General features: G+C 51.1%; 1 protein-coding gene across 11 annotated transcripts in view; it reads right to left on the bottom strand.

The window, feature by feature from the left end:
• EPS15L1 (epidermal growth factor receptor pathway substrate 15 like 1) overlaps window positions 1-24,638 on the bottom strand; it is a 121,477-nt gene that overhangs the window by 42,785 nt on the left and 54,054 nt on the right. For 7 of the 11 annotated variants that reach the window (XM_064381680.1, XM_064381682.1, XM_064381685.1 and 4 more), the window contains 7 exons: window positions 23,827-23,984; window positions 20,441-20,597; window positions 20,043-20,128; window positions 16,434-16,506; window positions 7,671-7,832; window positions 6,823-7,020; window positions 5,416-5,586 (listed from right to left, as the gene is read on the bottom strand). In XM_064381680.1, the coding sequence (XP_064237750.1) occupies window positions 5,416-5,586; window positions 6,823-7,020; window positions 7,671-7,832; window positions 16,434-16,506; window positions 20,043-20,128; window positions 20,441-20,597; window positions 23,827-23,984 (1,005 nt within the window). The remainder of the gene's footprint in view (window positions 1-5,415; window positions 5,587-6,822; window positions 7,021-7,670; window positions 7,833-16,433; window positions 16,507-20,042; window positions 20,129-20,440; window positions 20,598-23,826; window positions 23,985-24,638) is intronic. The other 4 variants (XM_064381687.1, XM_064381681.1, XM_064381683.1 and 1 more) reach the window with 1 other exon arrangement.

Below are 24,638 nucleotides of genomic sequence, written 5' to 3'. Positions count from 1 at the left end.
CTCCAACACGGAAGAACCCTGAGGATAGGAGGCTAAGTGAAATAAGCCAGTCACAAAAGGATGCATGCGGGATGCTTTCACTTCTCGGAAGCCCCTAGAGTCATCACATTCACAGTGACAAAGTAGAACGGTGGCTGCCACGGGCCGTGGGTGGGGGAATGGGGTGTGAGTATTTCATGGAGATGGAAATGTTCTAGAGCTTGGTTGCATAACGTGAATATACCTAACGCTACTGAACTGTACACTTAAAGACAGCGAAGATGGTAACATATATATATTTTTTGAGATGGAGTTTCGCTCTTGTCGTCCAGGCTGGAGTGCAGTGGTGCAATCTTGGCTCGCTGCAACCTCCACATCCTGGGTTCAAGGGATTCTCCTGCCTCAGCCTCCCATATAGCCAGGATTACGGGTGCCCACTACCACGCCCAGCTAATTTTTGTATTTGTAGTAGAGATGGGGTTTCACCCTGTTTGTTGGCCAGGCCAGTCTTGAACTCCTGACCTCAAGTGATCCATCTGCCTCGCAAAGTGCTGGGATTACAGGCATGAGCCACCACGCCCAGCCATTTATGTCTATTTTACCCAAAATTTAAACCAAATTTTTTAAAATCACTGAGTCAGAAAAAAGTAATGAATTTGGAAACATCGCCAAGAAAATTGTAAAAAGCTACTCCACAATGGCTGTACAGGCCTCATTTCACAGGTGCAACCCTCCCCAATCACCTTTTTCTTGGTGAGTATATACCCACGTGGGCATTTTCATACCAAGAAACACTGCTTGTTTATGTCCTATGAGGAAATGAGCACTTACGCAGTTAGAATTACTAGAGCATACACAACGCTTTGCATTTTTTTTTAAAAGGTGTGTATTTCTAGAAACAAACAGGTTCATTTAAACCAGAAGAAAAAAATATTTACTTTTGAAGAACACATTTTTGCAGAGGGAAGTAGACTGAAAAGGGTGGGTTTGTCATATCCATGGGAACAAGGCAGTTGGTTTAGAAATAAGGACTATGTTTTGGTTAATAAAGACACACCCTCCGTGAAAACATGCATGTTTCACTGTGATATTAAAAAAACAGCACAACACCCACACTGATTTGGCAGACACACTGGCATCCCTGCGTCGGGCTCACAAACCAGTCCAGTATTCCAACCGACCAAAACAAAATCATTAAAAAGCTGGGGCTTCCACGAAAATAGGGGCCATGGTTTGGGGCAATGACATCAAAGGTCCAAAAGAAAGTTTCCTAGCAAGGGTGCCACTGCCCTGGGGCAGCCAACTTAGGGGTGCAGGACAGTAATGAGAGGTACAAAGTTAAGACGAGCCTCCGGTCTGGGCTGTGAATAGCATGAATCAGCTGAGTGCCTCTTCCTCAGTCCCAGCTTCGGGAGAATGCACCCACACCCCATCTGATAAACGTGGAACGGTTTTTCTTACCTGGGAAAGATTAGCTGGAGCCTCCGACACAGGGCTTCCCAAGGTGGGGAAACCAAACCAGGTTCTTAAACAAGTTAATACAGATGTCCGCAAGCACCACAGCTGGAGACAGTGCTGAGTGGACGTCAGGTGCTGACGACCACAAGACACACACAGGCCCAGCGAGCGTCTGATGGGGTTCTCGGACGCAGTTAAAGATGGAGAAGTCCTACTCTAAGGAAGCCAGGAAGCCCACGTGGAAAATCCACCTCTCACACTGCTCCAGGGGAGAAGGAATATATTTGTTCCAGAAGAAAGAGAGGGATCATGACCTGGGTAAAGCAGTGAGTTAAGAATGCCAGTTTGACCTCCGAATGAAAGCTTCTATTTAATTTGTTTGCTTGTTTTTAAAGTAGGATCTCACTATGCTGCCCAGGCTGGAGGGCAACAGCTATTCACAGGTGCGATCTCACTACGGATCAGCATGGGAGTTTTGACCAGCTCTGTTTCTGACCACCACAGCTTTTCCTCTCCTTAGGCAACTGATGATCCCCCGCTCCCAGAAGGTACCATATTGATGACTAACTTAGTATAGATACCCAATCGGCATAGCACACTAAAGCCCAGAACTCCTGGGCTCAAACGATCATCCTGCCTCAGCCCCCTGAGTAGCTGGGACTACAAGAACCCGCCACCACACCTGGTTCCATTTAGTTTTTAATTGGCATTTATTTACAAGGTTTTTTTTCTTTAATTCAGTGTTTTCACTTGTCACTTGGAAGACTGCCAAATAACAGTAAACAATGGCAGAGAAGAGACCGAGGTTCTGGGAATGCTGGCTGCAGGCCCCCTGCACTAACAGTCAGGCCTGCAATAACTTTCTCAGGAGTTACTGACCTGAAGCCTCCAAGGGGAAGCCTAAGACCCCCGCAGGATTCAGGAGGTCAGGGTCACTAATGGTGGTTTTAATTCCATTGCACAGAATCAGAGTGGGAAATGGGTTTCCCTGTTACAAAGACACCATCAACTCTAACCCTTGCAGACCACCTACCAAGGAGCACAGACCCATCTGCCAACTTGGGGGCCACGAGCACAGCAGACAAGGGCCAGGGTGAATGACACAGCCCTTCGCAGAGGTGAAATATCTTGAGCAAGTACAGCAACCAGTGTGAAGTTGTGGCCTTCTGAGGAAATACGTGTGGCAACTCTGAAAGGGGGCTGAACAAGCTTCTGTGACATTCCTGCCCTTTAGAGGAGTGCTGGGCAACAGGGGTGTGCTGGAGAATCAGTTCTCTCAGAAAAAGCTCTGGTTTAGAGCTTCTGCCAATTCCTGTGGTGTAAATAGTCTCACCATGGTTGATTTCAAGTTTCTAAGCAACCAGCTCACAAGTTCCTGTTTTATCTTTTTGGGGTTTTTTTAAGAGATGGAGTCTCACTGTGTCACCCAGTCTGGAGTGTAGTGGCACACACCTGGCCTCAAGCAATCCTCCCACCTCAGCCTCCCAAAGCACTGGGATTACAGGTGTGAACGACTGCGGCCAATTTCTATTTAATAATTCGTTCTGAGATGTCAATAAAAACTGGCTCCAGCATGCTACTGGAGCTGGATGTAACAGAAGATCCAACCTTTCTTAATCTGTCCTCAGTAAGGCTTATGTCTGGGATGATTTATTAGCTTCTCTCTACAAGCTGATTGGATGGTGAGCAAGAGGCCAATATTCTCATAATCAGATGAGAGACAAGAAATAAATATGGCTTTAAGAACCCTGACTTTGGGTGGGTGCGGTAGCTCACGCCTGTAATCCCAGCACTTTGGGAGGCCAAGGTGAGCGGATCGCCTGAGGTCTGGAGTTCAAGACCAGCCTGGGCAACACTGCAAAACCTCGTCTGTACTAAAAATACAAAAATTAGCCGGGTGTGATGGCATATGCCTGTGATCCCAGCTACTCAGGAGGCTGAGGCAGGAGAATCACTCAGACCAGGAGGTAGAGGTTGCAGTGAGCTGAGGTAGTGCCACTACACTCCAGCCCAGGAGACAGAGCGAGACTGTTTCAAAAAAACCCTGACTTTTGAGATAAAGTCAGACTGTGTGAGCTTCACATGGAATTTAGTAACTTGAGTAGAACTGTCCGGATATGGGAAGTTCCAGATGCATCACTGTGGATTCCCTTTTCTCAGGGACCTAAACCCCCCAACTTCACCCCACAAGGAGAGCCAAGACAGCTCTCTCTCGGCTCTGAAGCAGTCTTGAAGTGTTCAGGAGTAAACCAAAATCTCTCTTCAATGTATTTATTAAGAAATGGAAAACAGCCAGAAAAATGCTTTGAAAACTGTATTTGTACAACAAGATAAAGATGGTTTTCTTTCAGACACCGGTTGCAAGTTTCCATGTAACATATCTGATATCTACATTCTCAGAGTAATTGACTGTCATGTAACCTTTGTCCTGCCCAAAAGATGAACAAAAATAACAAGAAAGGTAAAAATCTATCTTTGGAGTTGGGATCACTGGCCACTTGCAAACTGCCACTTCACTGCCAACTCTTATCCAAGAAAACTGATTTCTAAAAACTTGCAAAAGGGACATTTAAGAGGAAGCTGTTCTCTGAACGAAGACTGAACAGGACAAGCAAAAGCGGTGCCAGGGAGATAATGCCAGATGGGGAAAGTAGGAGCCGGGTTGTGAGGCGGAAACACACACGCCAAGAACAGCCAGGGAGCAAAGCGAGTTCTGGCTTCTCGTAATTCATGAAGAATGAATGCTCATTGTTTAAATTTAGATGATAAAGCTGATGATGACGGGCCCGGGGGTGGCTATGGAAGCCACCTCATTACGAGACCAAAGAAAAGAGAGTCTGGGAGGAAAGAGGGAGGCAGTGTACCCAGCGGGGGCCAGACATAAGAGGCAGATGAGCTCGCCAGCAGTGCCTTCCTAGCAGCCCAGGGGAATCATGAGCTTCCCCATAAATCCTTGGGACTGAGGACTTGGCTGCCGAGAAAAGAAACACGTCAAGCATTGAACACAAAGAGGCAAGTCTGGTGTTTAGAGAGCACGAGCGCTTACTCGTATTCCAGGGAGGAAGAGGAATCCGTGACGCACACAGGCCCAGGAGCAGAAAGGCTCCCGGGAGGAACCCTGGGAGAGAGGGTCGCAGCATGGAGAGGGCTGCTGAAGGCAGCAGAGCACCAAGGAAACATCCAGACCCGCGCGGCCCAGCCCGTCCGCTCCCACAACAGCACGAAGATGAAATGGGAAACCGCATGTCCCGGGGTTCAAGGCTGCAGGGGCAGGCTCTGGCATGAACAAGGGGGATGTGACCATCTAAGCAAAAGGTCACACCTGTCTGGGTATCAGGGGCTCGAGAGCCCTCAAAAATCTAAGAGGCCGACAGTCTGCTGCCCCAGGCCTGATCACAACTCTAGCGTCATGAGGTCAGAGTAAAGTGCAGAGGTTTTTAAACATAACCAAAATTTCAGAAGAGGCCAATTCTTAGTTGAAACAGCAACGCCCTGGGGGGGCTGCTTGCCATTATTTCCTGATCTTTAGGGACACATTTGCTTTTTGAGGTGCTCTTTGTGGAAACACACATGCACATATAAACACATCCCTCAGATGCCCCCCTGCTCCCCGATTAGTAGAATGTGGGGTTTCCACAATGAGCAGAAACGGATCCAATTTTGGTTAAGTTTCAGAAGCCCTGTGAATTTGGGCAGTTGGTCCAATGTAAACGCTTCCGCAGAGATGGAGGACTTTCAAAACAGGTTTTGAAAGGATCCAGGCCTATCTTGGGCTTTGTTCTGGAGGCCAGGATTCAGCATGGCCACCTGTGCCAGGCTGTGGGGCCTGGTGTGAATGTGCAAAGTGGCAGCAAAAACAAGAGACAGCTGCCTGTGCTTGGATGGAACCAACGTTGGCCATGAACAAGTCTGGCAGGTGGGACGTTCTGCTGTCACACCAGGGGACCAGAGCCCCAGACTGTAATATGTTTATTCAACCTTTACCATGGCTCCAAAACCGCCCCTCTCTGCCAGGGAGACGCCTTCGCTCAGGTCAGACAGGTCGGTCAGGCTGGTGCCATGGGCTCCGTCGAGCACCTGGTCATACTGCTCCAGGCTCCTGTGGGCCTCCTGGCGGCTTTCATGCAGCTGGGAAAGTTTGCTCCTTGCCTGTGCAACAAAGACATCATCAACATTAAGCAGGGTCAGGAAAACATGTCAGGAAAGACATTTTGTTTTTTAAGACACGGGGTCTCACTCCATCACCCAGGATGGAGTGCAGTGCAGTGACCATAGCTCACTGTGACCATAGCTCCTGGGCTCAGGAGCTCCTCCTGCCTCAGCCTCCTGAGTAGCTGGGGCTATGGGTGCACACCACCACCTATATTTTTGGGCAACATAGCGAGACCCCATCTCTACAGAAAATAGAAAAAATTCTGTATTTTTATGTAGAGATGGGGTCTCACTATGTTGCCCAGTCTGGTCTTGAACTCCTGGCTTCAAGTGATCCTCCTGCCTCAGCCTCCCAAAGTGCTGGGAGGGCAGGTGTAAGGCACTGCACTGAGCCAAGCAAGATATCTTTGCTCCTGACACCCACCTACAAACTCTAAGGACTGGAAGAGAAAACACTGAAGGTAATCCTACAGATATTAACCAAAAAGCACAAGAAAGGGTGGTAAATCTCTGAGTGGTCTATGTTTGCAATCAACTGTGGCCCGTAAACTGGCTAACGGAGCATAGACAGAGACCAGTTCAGCTGGGAAAGGAAGTGTGCCTGGCCAGTCCGACACAGGCCAAGGAGGGGCCAGCGCCACAGCCCCTCTGCAGACTGGATGCCCAGGGCCAGGACGGAGGCCTTCAACCACTGCCCACAGGAAAGCAGGGAAGGGCAGTGGCTGCAGGCCACAAGAGCCAGTGCCACCCTGGATTGGGAAGCGGGTGGGGGCGCCCCAGGCAGCTTAGAAACGGGGGTCTTGCATGGTGCAATGCTCCAGGGTGGTGCCTCCTGAACACACCAGGGGCCATGGAGGACAAATCTGTTCTCTTGCCCAGGGACAAAGAAGTCATCCTCTGACTTTGTCCCTCTTGTCTGTGTGAGGGCCAGGCTGGAAGGAACCCAAGGGTTTCTCTGAATGAGCCATTAATTGAACCCACCCTGACTACCCCCTGAAGACGCTGTGTGCGCAGCGGAGGAAAGTGCACCCCTCCAGGCCAACGCCAACACCCTCTGGAATGTGCCCTGGAGAGTCCTCGGCCCTGCGCCTCCAGGCCAGCACCACAGCCTCCCAAAAGAGACCCTCATGTAAGTAACAAGGGTGAGAGCAAGGGAGTTCAGCAGTGGCAGTCCGTGCCCCTGGGGCTCACTGGTCCCTGGCACGTGGCAGGGACCCGACTCCACGGAAGTACCTGGTTGATTTCGTCTTGAGTTGACTTCAGGGACTTGATGATGGTCTCCAGCTGGACTCGGCCGGCCTGAATGCTCTGCTCTAGCTGGGTTTCTTCCTGCTGCAATCGATTCAGCTCTGACTTGGCTCGGTTCAGATCATCTTCCTGGGACTTTAAGTCAGATTCCTGAGACTGGATTTGTGTTTTCAATGATGAGATCTGAAAGGAGATGTTAAAAGATTTTAAAGGGATTCGCAGTGCGGGTATTCCGAGGAAGAATTCTTAGCCCCATCCCTGAAACAAGCTAACCCAGGGAGGCAGGCACCTAATCCAACCCCGGACACTTGGCTTCCGTACAGGCCTCTTTCTACACCCAAAAGAGAGACACAAACAAAAAGGCAGACAGGCTCATCCCGCTGTGGCTAACAGAAGATCACTTTGGAATAATGAGGGGTGTGACCAAGCATGAACAATCTGTGTCCGTCCCCCTCAAGGCTGAGTGTACCCATAGAGTTTTCTGAGGTTGCAGCCTCCAGGATCTGTGTGGAGCCTCAGAGACACCTGAGGCAGGGAGACAGGCACCCTGGAACTCCCTGTGTTGTGGGGCACAGCCAGGGAGGGTTGTGTTCAGGGCACAGGTTCACAGGAACCAAGGCCATTCACTTATACAACCTGACCTCTAGGAGCACAGAGGGTGGCCACGAAGCCAAGCCACAGGTGCTCAGACACTTATCCACATGGTGCTGGGCAACTCTATTGGTGCAGAGGGATGTCTCAGTGCTGTGTTCCCAGGCAACATGAGCTCAGGGGAGCCCTGTGGAAGCCCCGCCCATGCGTAGGACGCCACCCCAGAGGTGGCAGGGACCCACCATCTGCGTCTCGTCCTGGCACTTCTGCCGCACGTCGCTCAGCATGTCTCGGAGCTTGGCCTTCTGCTGGTCCATCTCGTCCAGGCGGTCTTGAGCATCTTGTTTCTGAGCCTCGAGCTCCTGCAAACTGCTTGTTTCCCGGTCTAGGTCATTTTGTAATTCCTGGGGAGGAGTCGCAGAGATTTACATGAGGATAGTAAAAATGAAGTGTGTCCAAGATAACACAGGGGCAGCCTGGGTCAGATGCCCGAGGGAAGCCTCCGAAACCACCCACCAAGACTGGGCTCAGAGCCAGCATTCCGTGCACACCCACGGCCAATGTGTGCCTCTTGGGCCCTCTCACCAGCTCCCTCAGCAGGTATTTCCTGATGGCCCAACAGAGCCCAGGTACCAGAGAAGGGGCTGGATCCCTGTGAGAAAAAGGCCCCAGCTCCCAGATGACGAGCAGATGTGGCTGCGGAGGGGAACATCACCAAAATGCAAATAAATAGGGACAAGTGGCATCAAGGGGTCACAGGGAAATTGCAGTCACATCTTGTGGGTAGGGAAGATGCCCACAAAAGGAGCATTTAGGGTGGTGGCAACAGGTGAGCATCTACCAGGCACGTGAAGAGCCAGGGGCAGAGCCTGGCGGAGGAAACCACAGGGGCCCCGGGATCGGGGGCTGTCGCACTCCAGCTAGAGCAAAAGGGAGTGGGCAGAGGCACTGAGGCTGTATCCCGCAGCCCACGCCAAGGAGACTGTGCTGGGGAGCCCAGCAGGATGTGCGTGCATGGGAGGCGGGACACCATGATTCTATTTCTGAAACTCCCTCCGACCCCATGGAATGAATCCAGATGGTCAGCCCAAGGCTCTAGTGCCCCTTGAATCCACTTCTAGGAAAAGCATCCTGGAGACATATGACATGTGCAGAGGCACACAATGCCTGTGACAGCAAAATCCATAAATAATGCAGATGTCTAAGGTGCTGGCTGGAAGGTTCCAGCACAGCCCACACTGTGGGATGCTCCTTGGCTATGGAATGGGATGGCGCCGTGCACTCTATCTTACAGTGGGACGTGAGCACATTGCATCTGTGCAATCAGGAAGAGGAGGGTATGTGTGGTGTGCACCGACCTTTCTGGAAGGCCCCTGCCAGGAGCTCATGAACAGTACCTCTGGGGAAGGGGGACACCCAAGGAGAGGACAGAGGCTTCTCACCTCCTGATTTTCAACCATGCAAATGCATGATCTGTCTTTAAGATAAATAACCAAAGCTGAAATAGCTCAACAGGCATTGTGAGAAGCCCCCTCCCTCCAGCTGCCATGTGGAGCATGATGCAAGGGGCCATCCGGACGCAGAGACTGCAGGGGCCTCAGGTGGAGTTCAGGGAGCAGCAGCGGCAGCCGGAGCCTGAGTGAGGTGGTGGTCATGAGAATGGAGAGGAGGGGTGGGTTTGCGGGGAGCCATGGCTGGGGCAGTAGGGCTGAGTCCCAAGGCCAGCCTGGGCTGCTGGGGTGGCTGGTGCCATAAGATGAGAAAACCAGAGGTGGCCAAGGGTCTCCTCTGTCCTCACTATGGGTACAAAACGTCATGGCATGTCCCCACCTTGACAGCCAAACCATGCCTTGGGAAGCTGGGGTCTCTGCTCCCCTGTCTCCCTGCCCCGGTCTTGTACTTGTGGGCTAGATCTGGAGGGGACAATCAGAGTCACTTCTAAACGTGTTCAACGGGAAACTCAGGAGAAAGACTCCAGTAAGTGTACCAAGAAGGGAAGACGCTGGAAACACAGAGTCAGTCGTGTCAGCACTGAGATGGTATTTAAACATGTGAGAATGGCTGAGGTGTTCCAGTGGGGGGCATGGGGAGAGCCCGAGGTAGCCCAATGCTCCAAGCGAAGCTCTCACCAGGGACGGAAGCCTCTAGAGTCTCCTAAGTCTAACCCTGACCCCCACCACCGAGTAACCGGGGGCTCCAATGCCTTTGGTCTCCCCAGAGAAGGTCCCTCCTTTACATTCCCGTCAATACAAACCAAAGATGACAAAATGTGTACACCACACACTTCAAGCAGAGAGCACAGAGAATATTTGCCCAGAAGAGGCATGACAGGAGGATGAGAGGGAGCTCACTGGCCACAGGCTGGGTACTGAACATCAGCTGTTGAAATTCTCACCCTAAAGATGACAGTATTAGGTATGGGGCCTCTAGGAGGTGATTAGGTCATAAGGGTATCGCCCTTGTAAGTGGGATCCATGGTCTTATAAAAGAGGCCCCAGGCTGGGCTCGGTGGCTCATGTCTGTAATCCCAGCACTTTGGGAGGCCGAGGCGGGGGATCACCTGAGGTCAGGAGTTCAAGACCAGCCTGGTCAACGTGGTGAAACCCCATCTCTACTAAAAATACAAAAAATTACCTGGGCACGGTCATGCATGCCTGTAGTCCCAGCTACTCGGGACGCTGAGGCAGGAGAATCGCTTGAACCTGGGAGGCAGAGGTGGCAGTGAGCCAAGACTGAGCCACTGCACTCCAGCCTGGGCGACAGTCTCACTCTGTCTCAAAAAAAAAAAAAAAAAAAAAAAAGAGGTCTCAGATTGCTGCCTCGATCTTTCCATTGAGTGAGAACACAACAAGAAAGTGCTGTCTATGAAGCAGGATGCTGAAGCTGCAGGCACCTTGATCTTAGACTTCCCAGCCTCCTGAACTGTGAGCAGTAAACCTGTGTTGTTTAGAAGCCACCCAGTGCATGGTACGCTGTGACAGCAAGCTGAATGGACTAAGATGCACAGACCGGGTCAGTGTCTGCAGTGACAAAGGTGCTCAGGGTACCTTGCCACTTCTCTAAGAGGGTTCTCACAGTCTAAGCCCCCTCCTCAGAAGCTCCTGCCCTACTCACTCTTGACTTTCCCTTCCCTCTCTTTTCCCATTCCCCAGCATTTTTTTTTTTTTTTTTTTTGGGAGACAGAATCTCACTCTATCACCCAGGCTGGAGTATAGTCTCAGCTCACTGCAACTTCCACATCCTGGGTTCAAGGAATTCTCATGCCTCAGTCTCCCGAGTAGCTGGGAATACAGGTGCACACCATCACACCCAATTGGGGTTTTTGTTTTTTTTCTTCTTTGTATTTCTAGTCTAGACTGGGTTTCACCATGTTGGCCAGGCTGGTTTCGAACTCTGGGCCTCAAGTGATCCGCCCACTGTGGCCTCCCAAAGTGCTAGGAATACAGGCATGAGCCACCACACTCGGCCTCTTTTCCCTTTCTGGATTCTTGCTTTCTCTCTCCTTAATATAGAAATCCACAAAACTGAAATACACAATTGTTTAACCCTTGCTGGGTAATTTTTGGCACACAGTTTCTCTGCCATTTAGGGAACTAAGCTGCAATTTCCCTCAGGCAGTCTCCGTCCTCCCCCTTCACAGAAAAAGGTCATTGCTCAGACAGGCCACAGTGCAACCAACCCCCCAGCCATCAACGTGACCACTCCCAGATTCCCTTAGACACTAGTGGAGACCCTGGGCCAGAAGGGGTGGCTGCTGCTGGGAAGGGAACTGTGTCTCTGAACCCCTGAACCAAGGCGTAAGTCTAACAAGTTTTGGGGGTGATAACACAGAATAACTGAAACGGAGTTAGCTGTGGGAGTCAGGGATGTGGGGTGGCCACATCTAAGGAAAGGGATGGATAAGGGAGCAGAAGGCAGGAAGAGGGTTAGGCCCAGTGGGGTAGCTCTAGACACCAAGTGACAACAGTGTGGAAGTGAAGGAATTTGGACCTCATGCCACAATGGAGAAGCCATCAGAAAGTCCCAAAGGGACAAAGACCCACCGACTTGAGGTTAGGAAAGGGAGCTAGAAGCGAAGAGAAGACAAAAATAACCCTGACAGTCCCCGGAATCCATGCAATCCCTATGAGAATCCCAGCTGACTTCTTTGCAGAAACAGACAAGACAATTCCAAAATTCACATGGGGCTGGGCAGTGGCTCACGCCTATAATCCTAGCACTCCGGGAGGCCAAGGCGGTGTAATCACCTGAGGTCAGGAGTTTGAGACCAGCCTGGCCAACATGGTGAAACCCCATCTCTATTAAAAATACAAAAAATGGGCTGGGCGCAGTGGCTCATGCCTGTAATCCCAGCACTTTGGGAGGCCAAGGTGGGTGGATCACGAGGTCAAGAGATCGAGACCATCCTGGTTAACATGGTGAAACCCCGTCTCTACTGAAAATACAAAAAATTAGCTGGGCATGGTGGCGCATGCCTGTAATCCCAGCTACTCAGGAGGCTGAGGTAGGAGAATTGCCTGAACCCAGTAGGCAAAGGTTGCGGTGAGCCAAGATCACGCCATTGCACTCCAGCCTGGGTAACAAGAGCAAAACTCTGTCTCAAAAAAAAAAAAAAAAAAAAATACAAAAAATCAGCCAGGTGGGATGGCAGGTGCCTGTAGTCCCAGCTATTCAGGAGGCTGAGGCAGGAGAATTGCTTGAACCCAGGAAGCAGAGGTTGCAGTGAGCCGAGATTGCGCCACTGCACTCCATCTAGCCTAGGCAACAGAGCAAGACTCTGTCTCAAAAAAAAAAAAAAAAAAAATCATATGGAAACAGATGGGACTCAGAATAGCCACGACAACCTTGACAGAGAAAAAAAAAGTTGGAGGATGCCTACTTCCTGATTTCAAAACGTCTACAGAGCTGCAGTAATGAAGCCAGTGATAGACTGGCATGAGGAGAGGCAGATAGGTCAATGGGATAGAGCTGAGGGTCCAGAAATAAATGCACACAGCTACAGTCAACTCTTCCTTGACAAGGATGCCAGGGCCATTCCGCGGGCAAAAGAAGAGTCTCTTCGACAAATGGCACTACCCCAGCATGGTGGCTCACACCTATAATCCCAACACTTTGAGAGGCCAAAGTGGGAAGATCATTTGAGGCCAGCCGGGTGTTTGAGATGAGCCTGAGCAACAGAGCAAGACCCTGTCTCTAAAAAAAAAAAAAAAAAAAAAAATATATTTTTTAATTAGCTAGGTGTGGTGGTGTACACCCTGCAGTCCTAGCTACTCAGGAAGCTGATGCAGGAAGATCCCTTGAGCCAGGAGTTTGAGGCTGCAGTGAACTAGAATCGCATCACTGCACTCCTGTCTGGGCAACAGAACAAGACCCTGTCTCTAAAAACAATATTTTCTAAGTAACATAATAAAAACAGTGGTGCTAGGACAACTGGATGTCCACATGCAAAAGAATGACATTGCATCCCTGCCTTATACTATATACAAAAATTAACTAGAAACAGGTCAAAGACCTGCATGCAAAAGCAAAAACTATAAAAGTCTTAGAAGAAAACACAGGGGTACATCATGTGACCTGAGATTTGGCAATGGGTTCTCAGCTATGACACCAAATCCAACAGCAGCAAAAAAAGAACAAACTGGACTCAACGTTAAAAACTTGTGCTTCAAAAGACACCATCAAGAATGTGGAAAGACAGCTGGGCGCGGTGGCTCACACCTGTAATCTCAGCACTTTGGGAGGCTGAGGCAGGTGCATCACCTGAGGTCAGGAGTTCGAGACCAGCCTGACCAACATGGAGAAACTCCATCTCTACTAAAAGTACAAAATTAGCCATGGTAGCATATGCCTATAATTCCAGCTACGCGGGAGGCTGAGGCAGGAAAATTGCTTGAACTTGCGAGGCAGAGGTTGCTGTGAGCCAAGATTGCGCCATTGTACTCCAGTCTGGGCAGCAAGAGTGAAACTCCATCTCAAAAAAAAAAAAAAAAAGAATGTTGAAAGACAATCCACAGAGTGGACTCTCAGTGGATGCTGAGAAGGTATTTGCAAGCCACATATCTGACAAGGACTTCTACCTGGAAATGATAAAGAATTCTTCAAAATCAGCTATAGGCCTGGTGCGGTGGCTCCTGCCTGTAATCCCAGCACTTTGGGAGGCCAAGGTGGGAGGATCACCCGAGGTCAGGAGTTTGAGACCAGCCTGGCCAACATGGTGAAACTGTGTCTCTGCTAAAAACACAGAAATTGGCTGGGTATGGTGGTGCACATCTGTAATCCCAGCTGCTTGGGAGGCTAAGGCAGGAGAATCAGTTGAATCAGTTGTCCAGCCCGGGCGACAGAGTGAGACTCCATCTCAAAAAAAAAAAAAAAAAAAGAAAATTCCACTATAAAAAGAACCCAATTAGCCAGGCATGGTGGCATATGCCTGTAAGCCCAGCTACTCGGGAGGCTGAGGCCCAAAAATCATTTGAATCCAGGAGGCGGAGGCTGCAATGAGCTGAGACCACACCCTTGTGCTCCAGCCTAGGCAACAGAGTACGACTCCGTCTCAAAAAGAAAAAAAAAAGCAATTTAAAAATGGGCAAGGGGCCGGGCGCGGTGGCTCACGCCTGTAATCCCAGCACTTTGGGAGGCCGAGACGGGTAGATCACAAGGTCAAGAGATTGAGACCATCCTGGTCAACATGGTGAAACCCCATCTCTACTAAAAATACAAAAAATTAGCTGGGCATGGTGGTGCGTGCCTGTAATCCCAGCTACTCAGGAGGCTGAGGCAGGAGAATTGCCTGAACCCAGGAGGCGGAGGTTGCGGTGAGCCAAGATCGTACCATTGCACTCCAGCCTGGGTAACAAGAGTGAAACTCCGTCTCAAAAAAAAAAATTTTTTTTAATAAATAAATAAAAATGGGCAAGAAAAAAATTTTCAATATATAGAGGGCAAGGGATCGGAATTGATTTTTCTCCAAAGACTACATACAGATGGCCAATAAGCACATGGAAAGATATTTGATGTCGCTAAGGAAGCATGAGGAACATGGCAATGAAACCCACAATGAGGCAGTGCTCCACACCCACCAGGACGGCCAGAAGGAAAAATGGAAAATCGGTAAGTGTTGCTGAGGTTGTGCAGAAGCTGGCACCCTCATATGCTGCTTATGGGAATGTCAAATAGTGCAGCCACTTTCAAAAACAGTCTGGCAGCTCCTCATCAGATTGAATTGTATACGGTTACCATGTAGCCTAGTGAATTCACTCTCAGGTATACATTGAGATACAGGCAAACAGGTGTTCACACAAAAACTTGCAGACAAATGTTCCTAGCAACAATATTTACAATAGCCAAAAAGTGGGAAAACCCAAACATCTATCAACGGAGAGACGGATGAGTAAAATGTGGCCCATCGTTGCCAGGCACAGTGGCTCATGCCTGTAATCCCAGCACTCTGGGAGGCCAAGGCAGGCGGATTGCTTGAGCCCAGGAGTTTGAGACCAACCTGGACAACATACAAAAAAAATTAAACATTAACCAAGCATGGGGGCGGGTGCCTGTAGTCCCAGCTACTCGGGAAGCTAAGGTGGGAGGATCACCTGAGTCTGGGCAGCGGAAGTTGCAGTGAGCCAAGGTTGAGTCACTGGACCGTACCTTGGCAACGGAGTGAGACCCTGCCTCTTAAAACAAAAAATGTGGTCCATCCACACAATGGAATATTATTCTGCCACAAAAAGGAATGCAGTGTTAATACATGCTACAACATGAACGACCCTCAAAAACATGATGTAGAGTGGAAGAAGCCAGCACAAAAGGTCACGTGTTGTATGATTCCACTGATAGGAAATGTCTGGAACTCCCAGGTATCCTCCTGAGATAAATGCAAACAGGTGTTCACACAAAAACTTGCAGACAAATGTTCCTAGCAACATTCTTCACAACAGCCAAACAGTGGGAAAACCCAAATATTCACCAACGGGAGGACTGGATGAATAAAATGTGGCGTGTGGTGTCTGGGTGCAAATCCATATAGACAGAAAAAAGATGAGTGGCTGACAAGTGGCTGCCAGAGGCTACTGAAAGAGGAGAATGGGAAGTAACTGCTTAATGGGGAGGAGGCTTCCTTTTGGGTTAATGGAAAGTCAGTGTCAAACTCTTCCAATGACTGGAAGAGAACAGTTAATGATCAAACTTTCAGAAAGTAACCTTCAGGGTTGGATTTTTTGTTTGTTTTTTTGAGACGGAGTCTCGCTCTGTCACCCAGGCTGGAGTGCAGTGGTGCAATCTCAGCTCACTGCAACCTCTGTCTCCGAGTTCAAGAAATTTTCCTGCCTCCACCTTCTGAGTAGCTGGGACTACAGGCGCCCGCCACTATGCCCAGCTAATTTTTGTATTTTTAGTGGAGATAGGGTTTCACCATGTTGGCCAGGCTAGTCTCAAACTCCTGACTTGTGATCCATCCACCTCGGCCTCCCAAAGTGCTGGGATTACAGGCGTGAGCCACCATGTCCAGCCCCGTATATTTTAAATTGTCTTTAGGTTATTTATAACACCTAACATAATGTAAATGCTATGTAAATAGTTATGTTGTATTATCAATTGGATTATTTTTTATTTTTTCAATCTGTGGTTGGTTGGATCCAAGGATGCAGAACCCTTGGATACAGAGGGCCAACCTGTCTCAATTTTTAAGAAAGAGAAGCCACTGTCTATGGTTATAAGTAACTTAAAAAACTTCTCTCTCACCGGGCACGGTGGCTCACACCTGTAATCCTAACACTTTGGGAGGCCAAGGCAGGAGAATCACTTGAGCTCAAGAGTTTGAGACCCTGTCTCTATTTGAAAAAAAGAAAAAAATTATTTTTTTTAAAAAAACTTCATTCTGCAGTCCCCAAGAGCTCATGTTTCTATTCAGTGCAGACCCCCACCCCTCCCTACCACCAGCCAGGGAGGGAAGTTTTCCTGAACTACATTTAGCAGGAGGTAGATGTAACCCAAATGAGCAAGACCCTTACCTGTACCTCGCTGGTTTTCTGTCTTATTGCCTCTTCCTTTTCTCTAATGTCTTGTTCCAGTGAATATTTCTCCCTAAATGTTAAAAATATTTCATGTAAATAAAAGTGAATAATAAGTCTCCACCCCTTCTCAAGACCTGATTCCATTCATCCCCACAAAAGCCCCTCAGTGTTCTGGCAGAAGTCTAAGAATGAGCCCCAGCGACTGCTCGCCCTGTACAGTCTACTGTGGGTAGACTGTGGGTAGGATCTGTGACCACGGGAGGCATCGCTCCCAATGTAACCACCCTCTAAAAGCAGCATTTTCTCCCCCTGGTGGCCCAAAATAAAGTCAGAAACGTCCCAAGTGTGATAAGGACCCAACACGCTCTTGCTGACTTTGAAGGTGGAGGGGCCACGTGAGGAGGGACGGGGGCAGCATCCAGGAGCACAGAGCGGCCCTGGCAGACGCTCAGCAAGGAAAAAGAGACCTCGAACCCCCAGCCGCAGGGAACTGGATTCTGCCAGCACCTGAAAGAACCTGGAAACAGATTCTTCCCCTAGAGCCTCCAACAAGAGCCCAGCCCAGCCAACACCCTGACCTCAGCCTATGACAGTTCAGGAGAGCCTTTCTGGACTACTTTTTTTTTTTAAGACAGAGTTTCACTCTTGTTGCCCAGGCTAGAGTGCAGTGGCATGATCTTGGCTCACTGCAACCTCCGCCTCCCGGGTTCAAGCAATTCTCCTGCCTCAGCCTCCCGAGTAGCTGGGACTACAGGTGTGTGCCACCACACCTGGCTAATTTTTTGTATGTTTAGTAGAGACAGAGTTTCACCGTGTTAGTCAGGATGGTTTTGATCTCCTGACCTCGTGATCCATCTGCCTTGGCCTCCCAAAAGTGCTAGAATTACAGCTGTGAGCCACTGAGCCCAGCCTTTTTTTTTTTTTTTTTTTTTTTTTTGAGACAGGCTCTTGCTCTGGCTAGACTGCAGTGGCGCGATCATAGCTCACTGCAGTCTTGACCTCCTAGGCTCAAGCAATCCTCCCACCTCAGCATCCTGAGTAGCTGGGACCACAGGTGTGTGCCACTAGGCCTGGCTAATTTTTTATTTTTAGTAGCCTAGGTCTCATTATATGGACCAGGCTGGTCTGGACCTCCTAAGCTCAGTCAATCCTTTTGCCTTGGCCTCCCAAAGCACTGGGATTACAGGCATGAGCCAAGGTACCCGGCCCTCCTTTATTTTTAAACAGACCGAATTCGTGCATGTATTCCTAGCACTGCTGTAACAAATCACCAACTGGGTGGCTTGGAACAGGAAAAATTGATTACAGGTGTGAGCCACAAGGCCCGGGGTTTAGTGCCCTTATAAGATGGACCCCAGAGAGCTCCCTTTGCTCCCTGTGCCCTGGGAGGCCACGGCAAGAAAGTGACTGTCCATGAATCAGCAAATGGGCCCTCAGCAGACCAGATCTGCTGGTACCTTGAGCTTGAACTTTCCAGCCTCCAGAACTGTGAGGAACATCTGATGTTTAAGCTACCCATTCAGAGTGGTTTGTCACAGCAGTCTGAATGGACTCAGACGCTCCTCCTGTGCCCAAAGAGGCTGCCTCAGGGACAGGAACATCATGTGTCTAACAGACCCTGCTTTCTGCCCAGGGACCCAGGACCTGTGCAACAATAAGGCCACCTCATGGACATTTTGCCAGATATGCAACAACTATGATCACTGGAATATCCACTTCCACAAGCCCAGAAACTGACAATACAAAGTGCTCTTTAAACGGAAGGACCTGACATGTACTTGCTGGCTTATGGCAGCATGGAACCATAAGAGCAACGCTCAGCCCACACTCCCCATCCGAGGGATACTCTCAGAGCCACCTGCTCGGGGCTGTTGCAGGCCCCAGCCTCCTAGGGACAGGTGCTCTGCACACATCAGCCTGTCACCTCCACAGTAGGGAAACAAGGCTCCTGGCTGCCTGAGGCCACCCTGGTGTGATTCACAGCCAGCGTCCCTTCCGAGACCCTGACCCTTGCATGACAGGGGCTCCCTCCGTCCTTGGCCTGCCAGTCCTGATTCTCAGGCCTGCCCAGGCTCGAGGACGCTGGCCCAGCATCCTCAAGACGCCCTCAGCCTTGTCAGGCTGCACATGCTTGCTGATCACCAGTTTGGATAACATGGCCCCCAGGAGCCGGGATAGACAGGAGCCGTCCGCTGCACTGATCATGAAGTGGGGTGTCTGGCTCAGGCCGCGACTGAGGTTTTACAACCAGCCACCCACCTTGGTCCCTTCCAAGACCTAACTTGCCTTTGCTCATCAGGGCTCTGCTAACAGCACAAAACCAAGCCCAGCGGGGCTGGCAGAATGACCTGTGGGGATCCCCCAGCTAGGACCAGGATGCAGCCCTCTCTGGGAAAGTCAAAGCTCTCTCCATTTTCAGGCAAGTAAACAATCTCTTTCCCACAGAGGGCAAAGAGCCTTTGGGCCCTTCTGCTTGGTGCCCCAAGGTCACAAGAGTCCACCCTGTCCTGGAATCAACTGGAAAGAGGATGTTGGCTGGCATAATGGCTCACGCCTGTAATCCCAGTGCTTGGGAGGCCAAGGCGGGAGGATCACTTGAGCTCAGGAGTTTGAGACCAGGCTGGGCAACATGGCAAAACCCCAGCTCTACAAAAAATACAAAAAAATTAGCCAGGCATGGTGGCATGCACCTGTACTATCAGCTACCTGGGAGGCTGAGTGAGAGGATCACTTGAGCCCAGGAGGCAGAGGGTGCAGTGAGCTGAGATCATACCAGTGCACTCCTGCCTGGGTGACAGAGTGAGACCCTGTTTAAAAAAAAAAAAAAAAAAATCTAGCCAGGCATGGTGGTGCATGCCTGTAGTCCTAGCTACTCGGGAGGCTGAGGTGGGAGGATTGCTTAAGGAGCCTCCCAGGAGATGGAGGCTACAGTGAGCCATGATCACACCACTACACTCCAGCCTGGGTGACAGAGTGAGACCCTGTCTGAAAAACACATAACGAAAAAGGATGTCATTCTTGAAGAGGATCCAGAGGGGAAGACAGGCAGTGACTGCATATCTTTCTACCAGACTCTAAAAGCGCAGACAGCCCATCTAAAGCCCTCATTTACACACGAGGAAACTAAGGCACTAGGCAAGGAAGGAAGCCAGACCTGGAGGCCCCTTCACACCTTCAGCTACAGGGTCCTACAGCTACAGCTCCTAGCCCTCTGAGACCCAACTGCTCCAGCTATCAAGGATAACAAGGGCTTCCTGGCACTGGGGAGGGGCTAGTGCCTGGGGCTACTGAGCTGCCACCTGCCTGGAACCACACAGCTGCCACAGGCTCTAGCCACAACCTGCCTGAGACCACACAGCTGCCACAGGCTCTGCCCACAACCTGCCTGGGACCTGGCTCTGGCTGCCACAGGCTCTGGCTGAGGCTGATTCAAATGGAAGATGTCATTCTTCCAGCCCCTTGAGCCAGTTTAGGACCTCAGAAGCTGTATTTTTTCCTTCCTTTTGAGTAAACCTGTGATGAGCAAACATCCACACGAGTCTCTGATATTTCTGATAACAACCTGGGAGAGTTTGGATGTGGAGGGAAGGGCCGTTTCCAACGTACCTTTGTAACTGGGCGATCTCTTGACTGATGTCATCGAGCTCCTTCACGCCAGTAAACTCCCCGGAGCCGAGAGAGCCCGAACTGTCCTAGAATCGAATTCAAAGGCAAGATCATGAATTAGCGACCTGCATCACCTGACAGGAGGCACCAGCAGGTCTCAGGCCCAGGGATACAATCATCTCTTTAGTACAGAGGATGAGGTAGCAAAAGTGACAGCCCCCTGCCTGGGGAAATACCTGGGCAGCCACACCACCCTCCCGGGGTCCCTGTTCAGGAAGGCAGGGACCATAGGGGGCACCCACCACCAACTGTGGGCTCATGTGTGCCACCAGTGCCACCTGGTGGCAGGTGGTGGGAAGGAACGTGAATACCCCCAGGGTGTGACCAGCACCACTCACCGGGCCGGGTGTGCCTCTCTCCGAGGGCGGGACCATGTCCGGCGAGAGGACTTGAGGGGGGTCGATGCCTTTACTGACCTTCTGCTGAATGAAATACATAGCTAACGCGAATTGGTCTTTGCTTAACTTCCCCGTTTGCCTCGTATCGGCCAGGGCCCTGGGAGAAACGTGGGGATGCTAATTACACATCACAGGCGCCGACTCAGCCTGAACACAAGTCACTGATCCCACGCTTTTCAAAAACAACAGCGACAAAAACGGCAGGGTGCAGTGGTCAGCCCCAGCTCCTTTCCTACTTCACATCTCCTTTCCAGGAAGTGGCCCGGGGTTCCCTACTTCCAGCGTCCCCCACCCTAGGAGGACTGTCGGGGCTGAAAAACCTGAGCCCTTCCCCGTGGGCTGAGGAGCCCACCCCTTGGGAGAACCTCACTAGGGCTGAGAGCTGCATCTGCCTCTTGCTTTGGTTTATCTCGTACGTGGGGCAGGCTGTGATGCTGCAGGCATGGAGTAGACCAGCCCTTCCATGGAAATGGGTGCTGAGGTCAAGCATCCACATGCGTGTTATTACTCAGCCTGTCCCTGCAGCTCTGGGTCATGTGAATGGCCCTGGCCACTGGCCTTCAGTGGGGCTGACAGCAGCACTTTGGGGTGTCATCATGATGAAGGAAGCATCAGCAACCACTCTTTCCTATTTGTGAACACAGTGTTTATGTCCCCCCAGATTCCTGTATCCAAATCCTACCCCTCAATGGGATGGTGTTGGGAGGTGGGGCCTCTGGGAGGTGATGAGGTCATGAGGTAGAGCCTCATGAGTGGGATTAGTGCCCTTATAAAAGAGTCTCCAGAAGGCTCTCTCTGCTCCTTTTGCCATATGAGGACACAGGGAGTAGGTGGTTGTCTGCAAACTATGCAGTGAGCCCTCACACGAGACATGGGATCTGCAGGTGCCTGGATCACAGACTTCCACCCCACAGAGCTGTGAGAAACGTCTGTTTCTAAGCCACTTTGTCTACGGCAGTTTGTCACTGCAGCCCAGTGGAGTAAGACACTCCTCTTGTGCCTATCAGGGGCTGCCACAGGTGCATGGCCACAATGCACAGGACGGTCCCCCACAACTAAGCGTCCCCTGCCCACATGGCTCTCAGATGTCCTGAAAGATGGGCCAAGGCAGCACTTAAATAGCGGCACACAGTGCTCCCATGGAGCTGAGGTGAGAAGGTCCCCGACACTCATAATCAAGGACCAGCCAGGCCAGGCGTGGTGGCTCCACGCCTGTAATCCCAGCACTTTGGGAGGCCAAGGCGGGTGGATCACCTGAGGTCAGGAGTTCGAGTCCACCTTGGTCAACATGGCAAAATCCTGTCTCTACTAAAAATACAAAAATTAGCCGGGCGTGGTGGCACGTGCCTGTAATCCCAGCTGCTCAGGAGGCTGAGGCACAAGAATCACTTGAACCTAGGAGGCAGAGGTTGCAGTGAGCCGAGATCACACCACTGCACTCCAGCCTGAGCAACAGAGTGAGTCTCTGTCTTTAAAAAAAAAAAAAAAAAAAAAGGAGTCAGCCAGGAAGGAAAGGGACCCTTGTGGAGTAAGGACTAGGCCTTGGCATCTGTGAAAAATGTCTTCCTTCACCCAGGCCACCCTCTCAACGTGGGACTCATTTCCCACCTCCCATGTCGCCACGGCAGAAGCCATGACAGTTTCCCCCTCAGCAAAAGAGAGCTGGGACAGTTCTAACAGACTTATTGATGCCCAAATGCAGTCTGTGAACACAACTGCGGAGAATGAGCAGATCTCAAGGAACATCACTAAAAAGCCTGCTTTAAAATGCCTAGTGGCCCCCACAGTTCCAGGCCGTGACGATTTCACACTGCCACTGTCTGTCCCCAGTCTGCCTCCACGGGCCCCAGCCTGCTCATGAGCTGCGGCTGCCTCTCCACTCCCGCCCCTTCTCTGCTCCTGCCATGTCCTGTGGAGGGTTCCGAGAGAAAGAGGAAGAAGCAGGCTTGGGGGTGGCTCAGTCATCAGCCATCCGGCTCTGACACCACATCCTGCTCTGCTGACCCGTACGCTGCCAGCCATTGCAGAGACAAAGCCTCCATCCTCACGCTCCCGCTCCTTCCAGTCCCCCTGGTGTGTCGTGTACAGTGGGCCATGCCCCCGCCCCAGCCACTCGCAGACACATCTAGACTTCTTTCCTCGTGGTTGTTTATTCTAGAGCTCGATCATCCTTTCCTTCCCCTTTGCTGGCCGCGTGGAATGAGATCTGAGTTCCTCCTTTTGATCCAGGTGGATTTGTCATTTCCTGTGTCATTTCCATGTTGTTATATCACGCACCCATTGCAGCATGCATTACAAATTACTTTCCCTGTACTCCCCCCCTTGACATCACAGTTGGGGTGTCAGGGCATTAATGGGAATCGCGTGTGGGTTGGATGCAGAGTCATAAAGGGGACACTGTGTTTTGTTGGTTTCTAAAAGGGACAGTGGGTCCAAGGGAATTGAGACCCACTGTCCCTAGCCAGTTGGAGGCGGCTTGGCCGTTTGGGTGATGCCTCTGGGATGGCAGGTTCTCAGGCTCTCACCTCACAGTGTGGTCATCTGTGAATCACCACTAAGGACAGTCATTTCCCCCAAGTTACTAAGTAACACCCTGAATTCCACTGCTCTGCTTGGGGTGATTTGCCTCTTGAGAATTATCTGGCAATTCTCTCCTTTTGATAGCTCCCAAGTGAAGCCTTCTCTAAGGCCACAAGGCTCTGAGCAACAAGCTCAAAAGTGACTTCAGCCCTGGCCAATGGCAAGAGGCGTGCCCTAGCCCTAGGAAGCTGGCTGTGTCCAGCCCTGGGGAAAGCAGGGGTGAGGCCGGCTCCTCCACTGGGCTTTGAGGTGCAGGCAGGGTCTCCCTATGCTCACCCTCCCGCTGGGAGCCAAGACACTGGCCTTTCCAGAGCAGGGCCTCCTGTGGGAGGCAGCAGCAGCCCTGGCTGCCTAGGCCACCCTGCTAGAGGCCCCATGTCCCTGCTACCTACACTTCCCAAAGGCGGCTGTGGCCAAGGCCAGGCCTCCTGCTAGAACCAGCATCATGGCCAGTAAGCAGAAGGCCCAGCTATGTAAGTAGATGGCCTGGGAGCTCTTGAGAGGAGTCAAACAGAGGCCCTTCCTAGCGGAAGACCGTGAACTGACCGGCACGGAGTTCAGGCTTTGAGCTTTGGCACATGCACTTTGCTCGGCCTCTGACAGGCCAGGGAGAATAAAGGACGCCAGACACAGCGGAAGCCTGCGACAGCTGAAGGGGGGCCCCCTGACCACCACCCTCCACAGGTCTCCACCCACAGGCCCCCTGGAGCCACCCACAGCCACGATGGCCACCTGTTCGGCCTTACCATATGTGTGCTAGAAGGTTCTGGGTGAGGCCCGAGTGCATGAAGATCTCCTTCACCTCCTGGCCACTCACATAGCCGTCCAGGTCCAGGTCGGTCTTCAGGAATATCTCGTCAAATCGCATCTTGTCTGCCACCGGCACCACCCAGTTCACTGTTGGCTAAAACCGTTTTTTGCGATTAATCCGGAAGCTTTTGATGACCCACACACACATGCTTTTTGATGACAGGTGATTAAAGCATCTCCATGCACATTTGGCATCAAACTCTCCTCAGTACCATGAGCCAAGAGGGCAGACAGGATCTTTGTTCTGTAAGTAGCGAAACTGACGCTGAGATAGGCTGAAGCTGGCTCCGTGAAGCTCACCCAGACACCAGTCTGTGCCTCTCTGCACCCCATCACCCACTGTCCTTGTCCATCACCCTGCCACCCAGGTTGTGAGGGAGGCTGTGATCTTCACGGGATGGATTCCAGCATGCCAGGAAAGACCCTCTCGAGCACTCCCATTTGGAAGGACCATCCCCTTAGAGCTGGGCTGGCCATACGCCAGCCTCCCTGGACTTCCTGCTCCTCCACCCGCAGAGGCTGCCCTGTAGGCAGCCAAGCGACCCATCCCAGGACTCTCTAGACCACCCTTCTACATCTCTGATCCCGCTCCTGAGACAACAAACCCCCCGCCAAGATGTCAGGGCACACACGTCACTGACAGGTAACAAGTGAGATCCCACCATCCAAGAGGGCCACCACCCACAAGGCCCCACCACCATTCACGCAGCCCCAACCCCGCCAGGGCAGACGGAGCCATGAGCCCTGT

The sequence above is a fragment of the Aotus nancymaae genome, unplaced genomic scaffold (genome assembly GCF_030222135.1).
Source record: "Aotus nancymaae isolate 86718 unplaced genomic scaffold, 86718_ANA_hifiasm-v0.15.2.pri h1tg000028l, whole genome shotgun sequence".
Classification (NCBI taxonomy): Eukaryota; Metazoa; Chordata; class Mammalia; order Primates; family Aotidae; genus Aotus; species Aotus nancymaae.
Note: the sequence above shows the minus strand (reverse complement) of the source record. Positions and strands in the feature narration are given on the sequence as shown.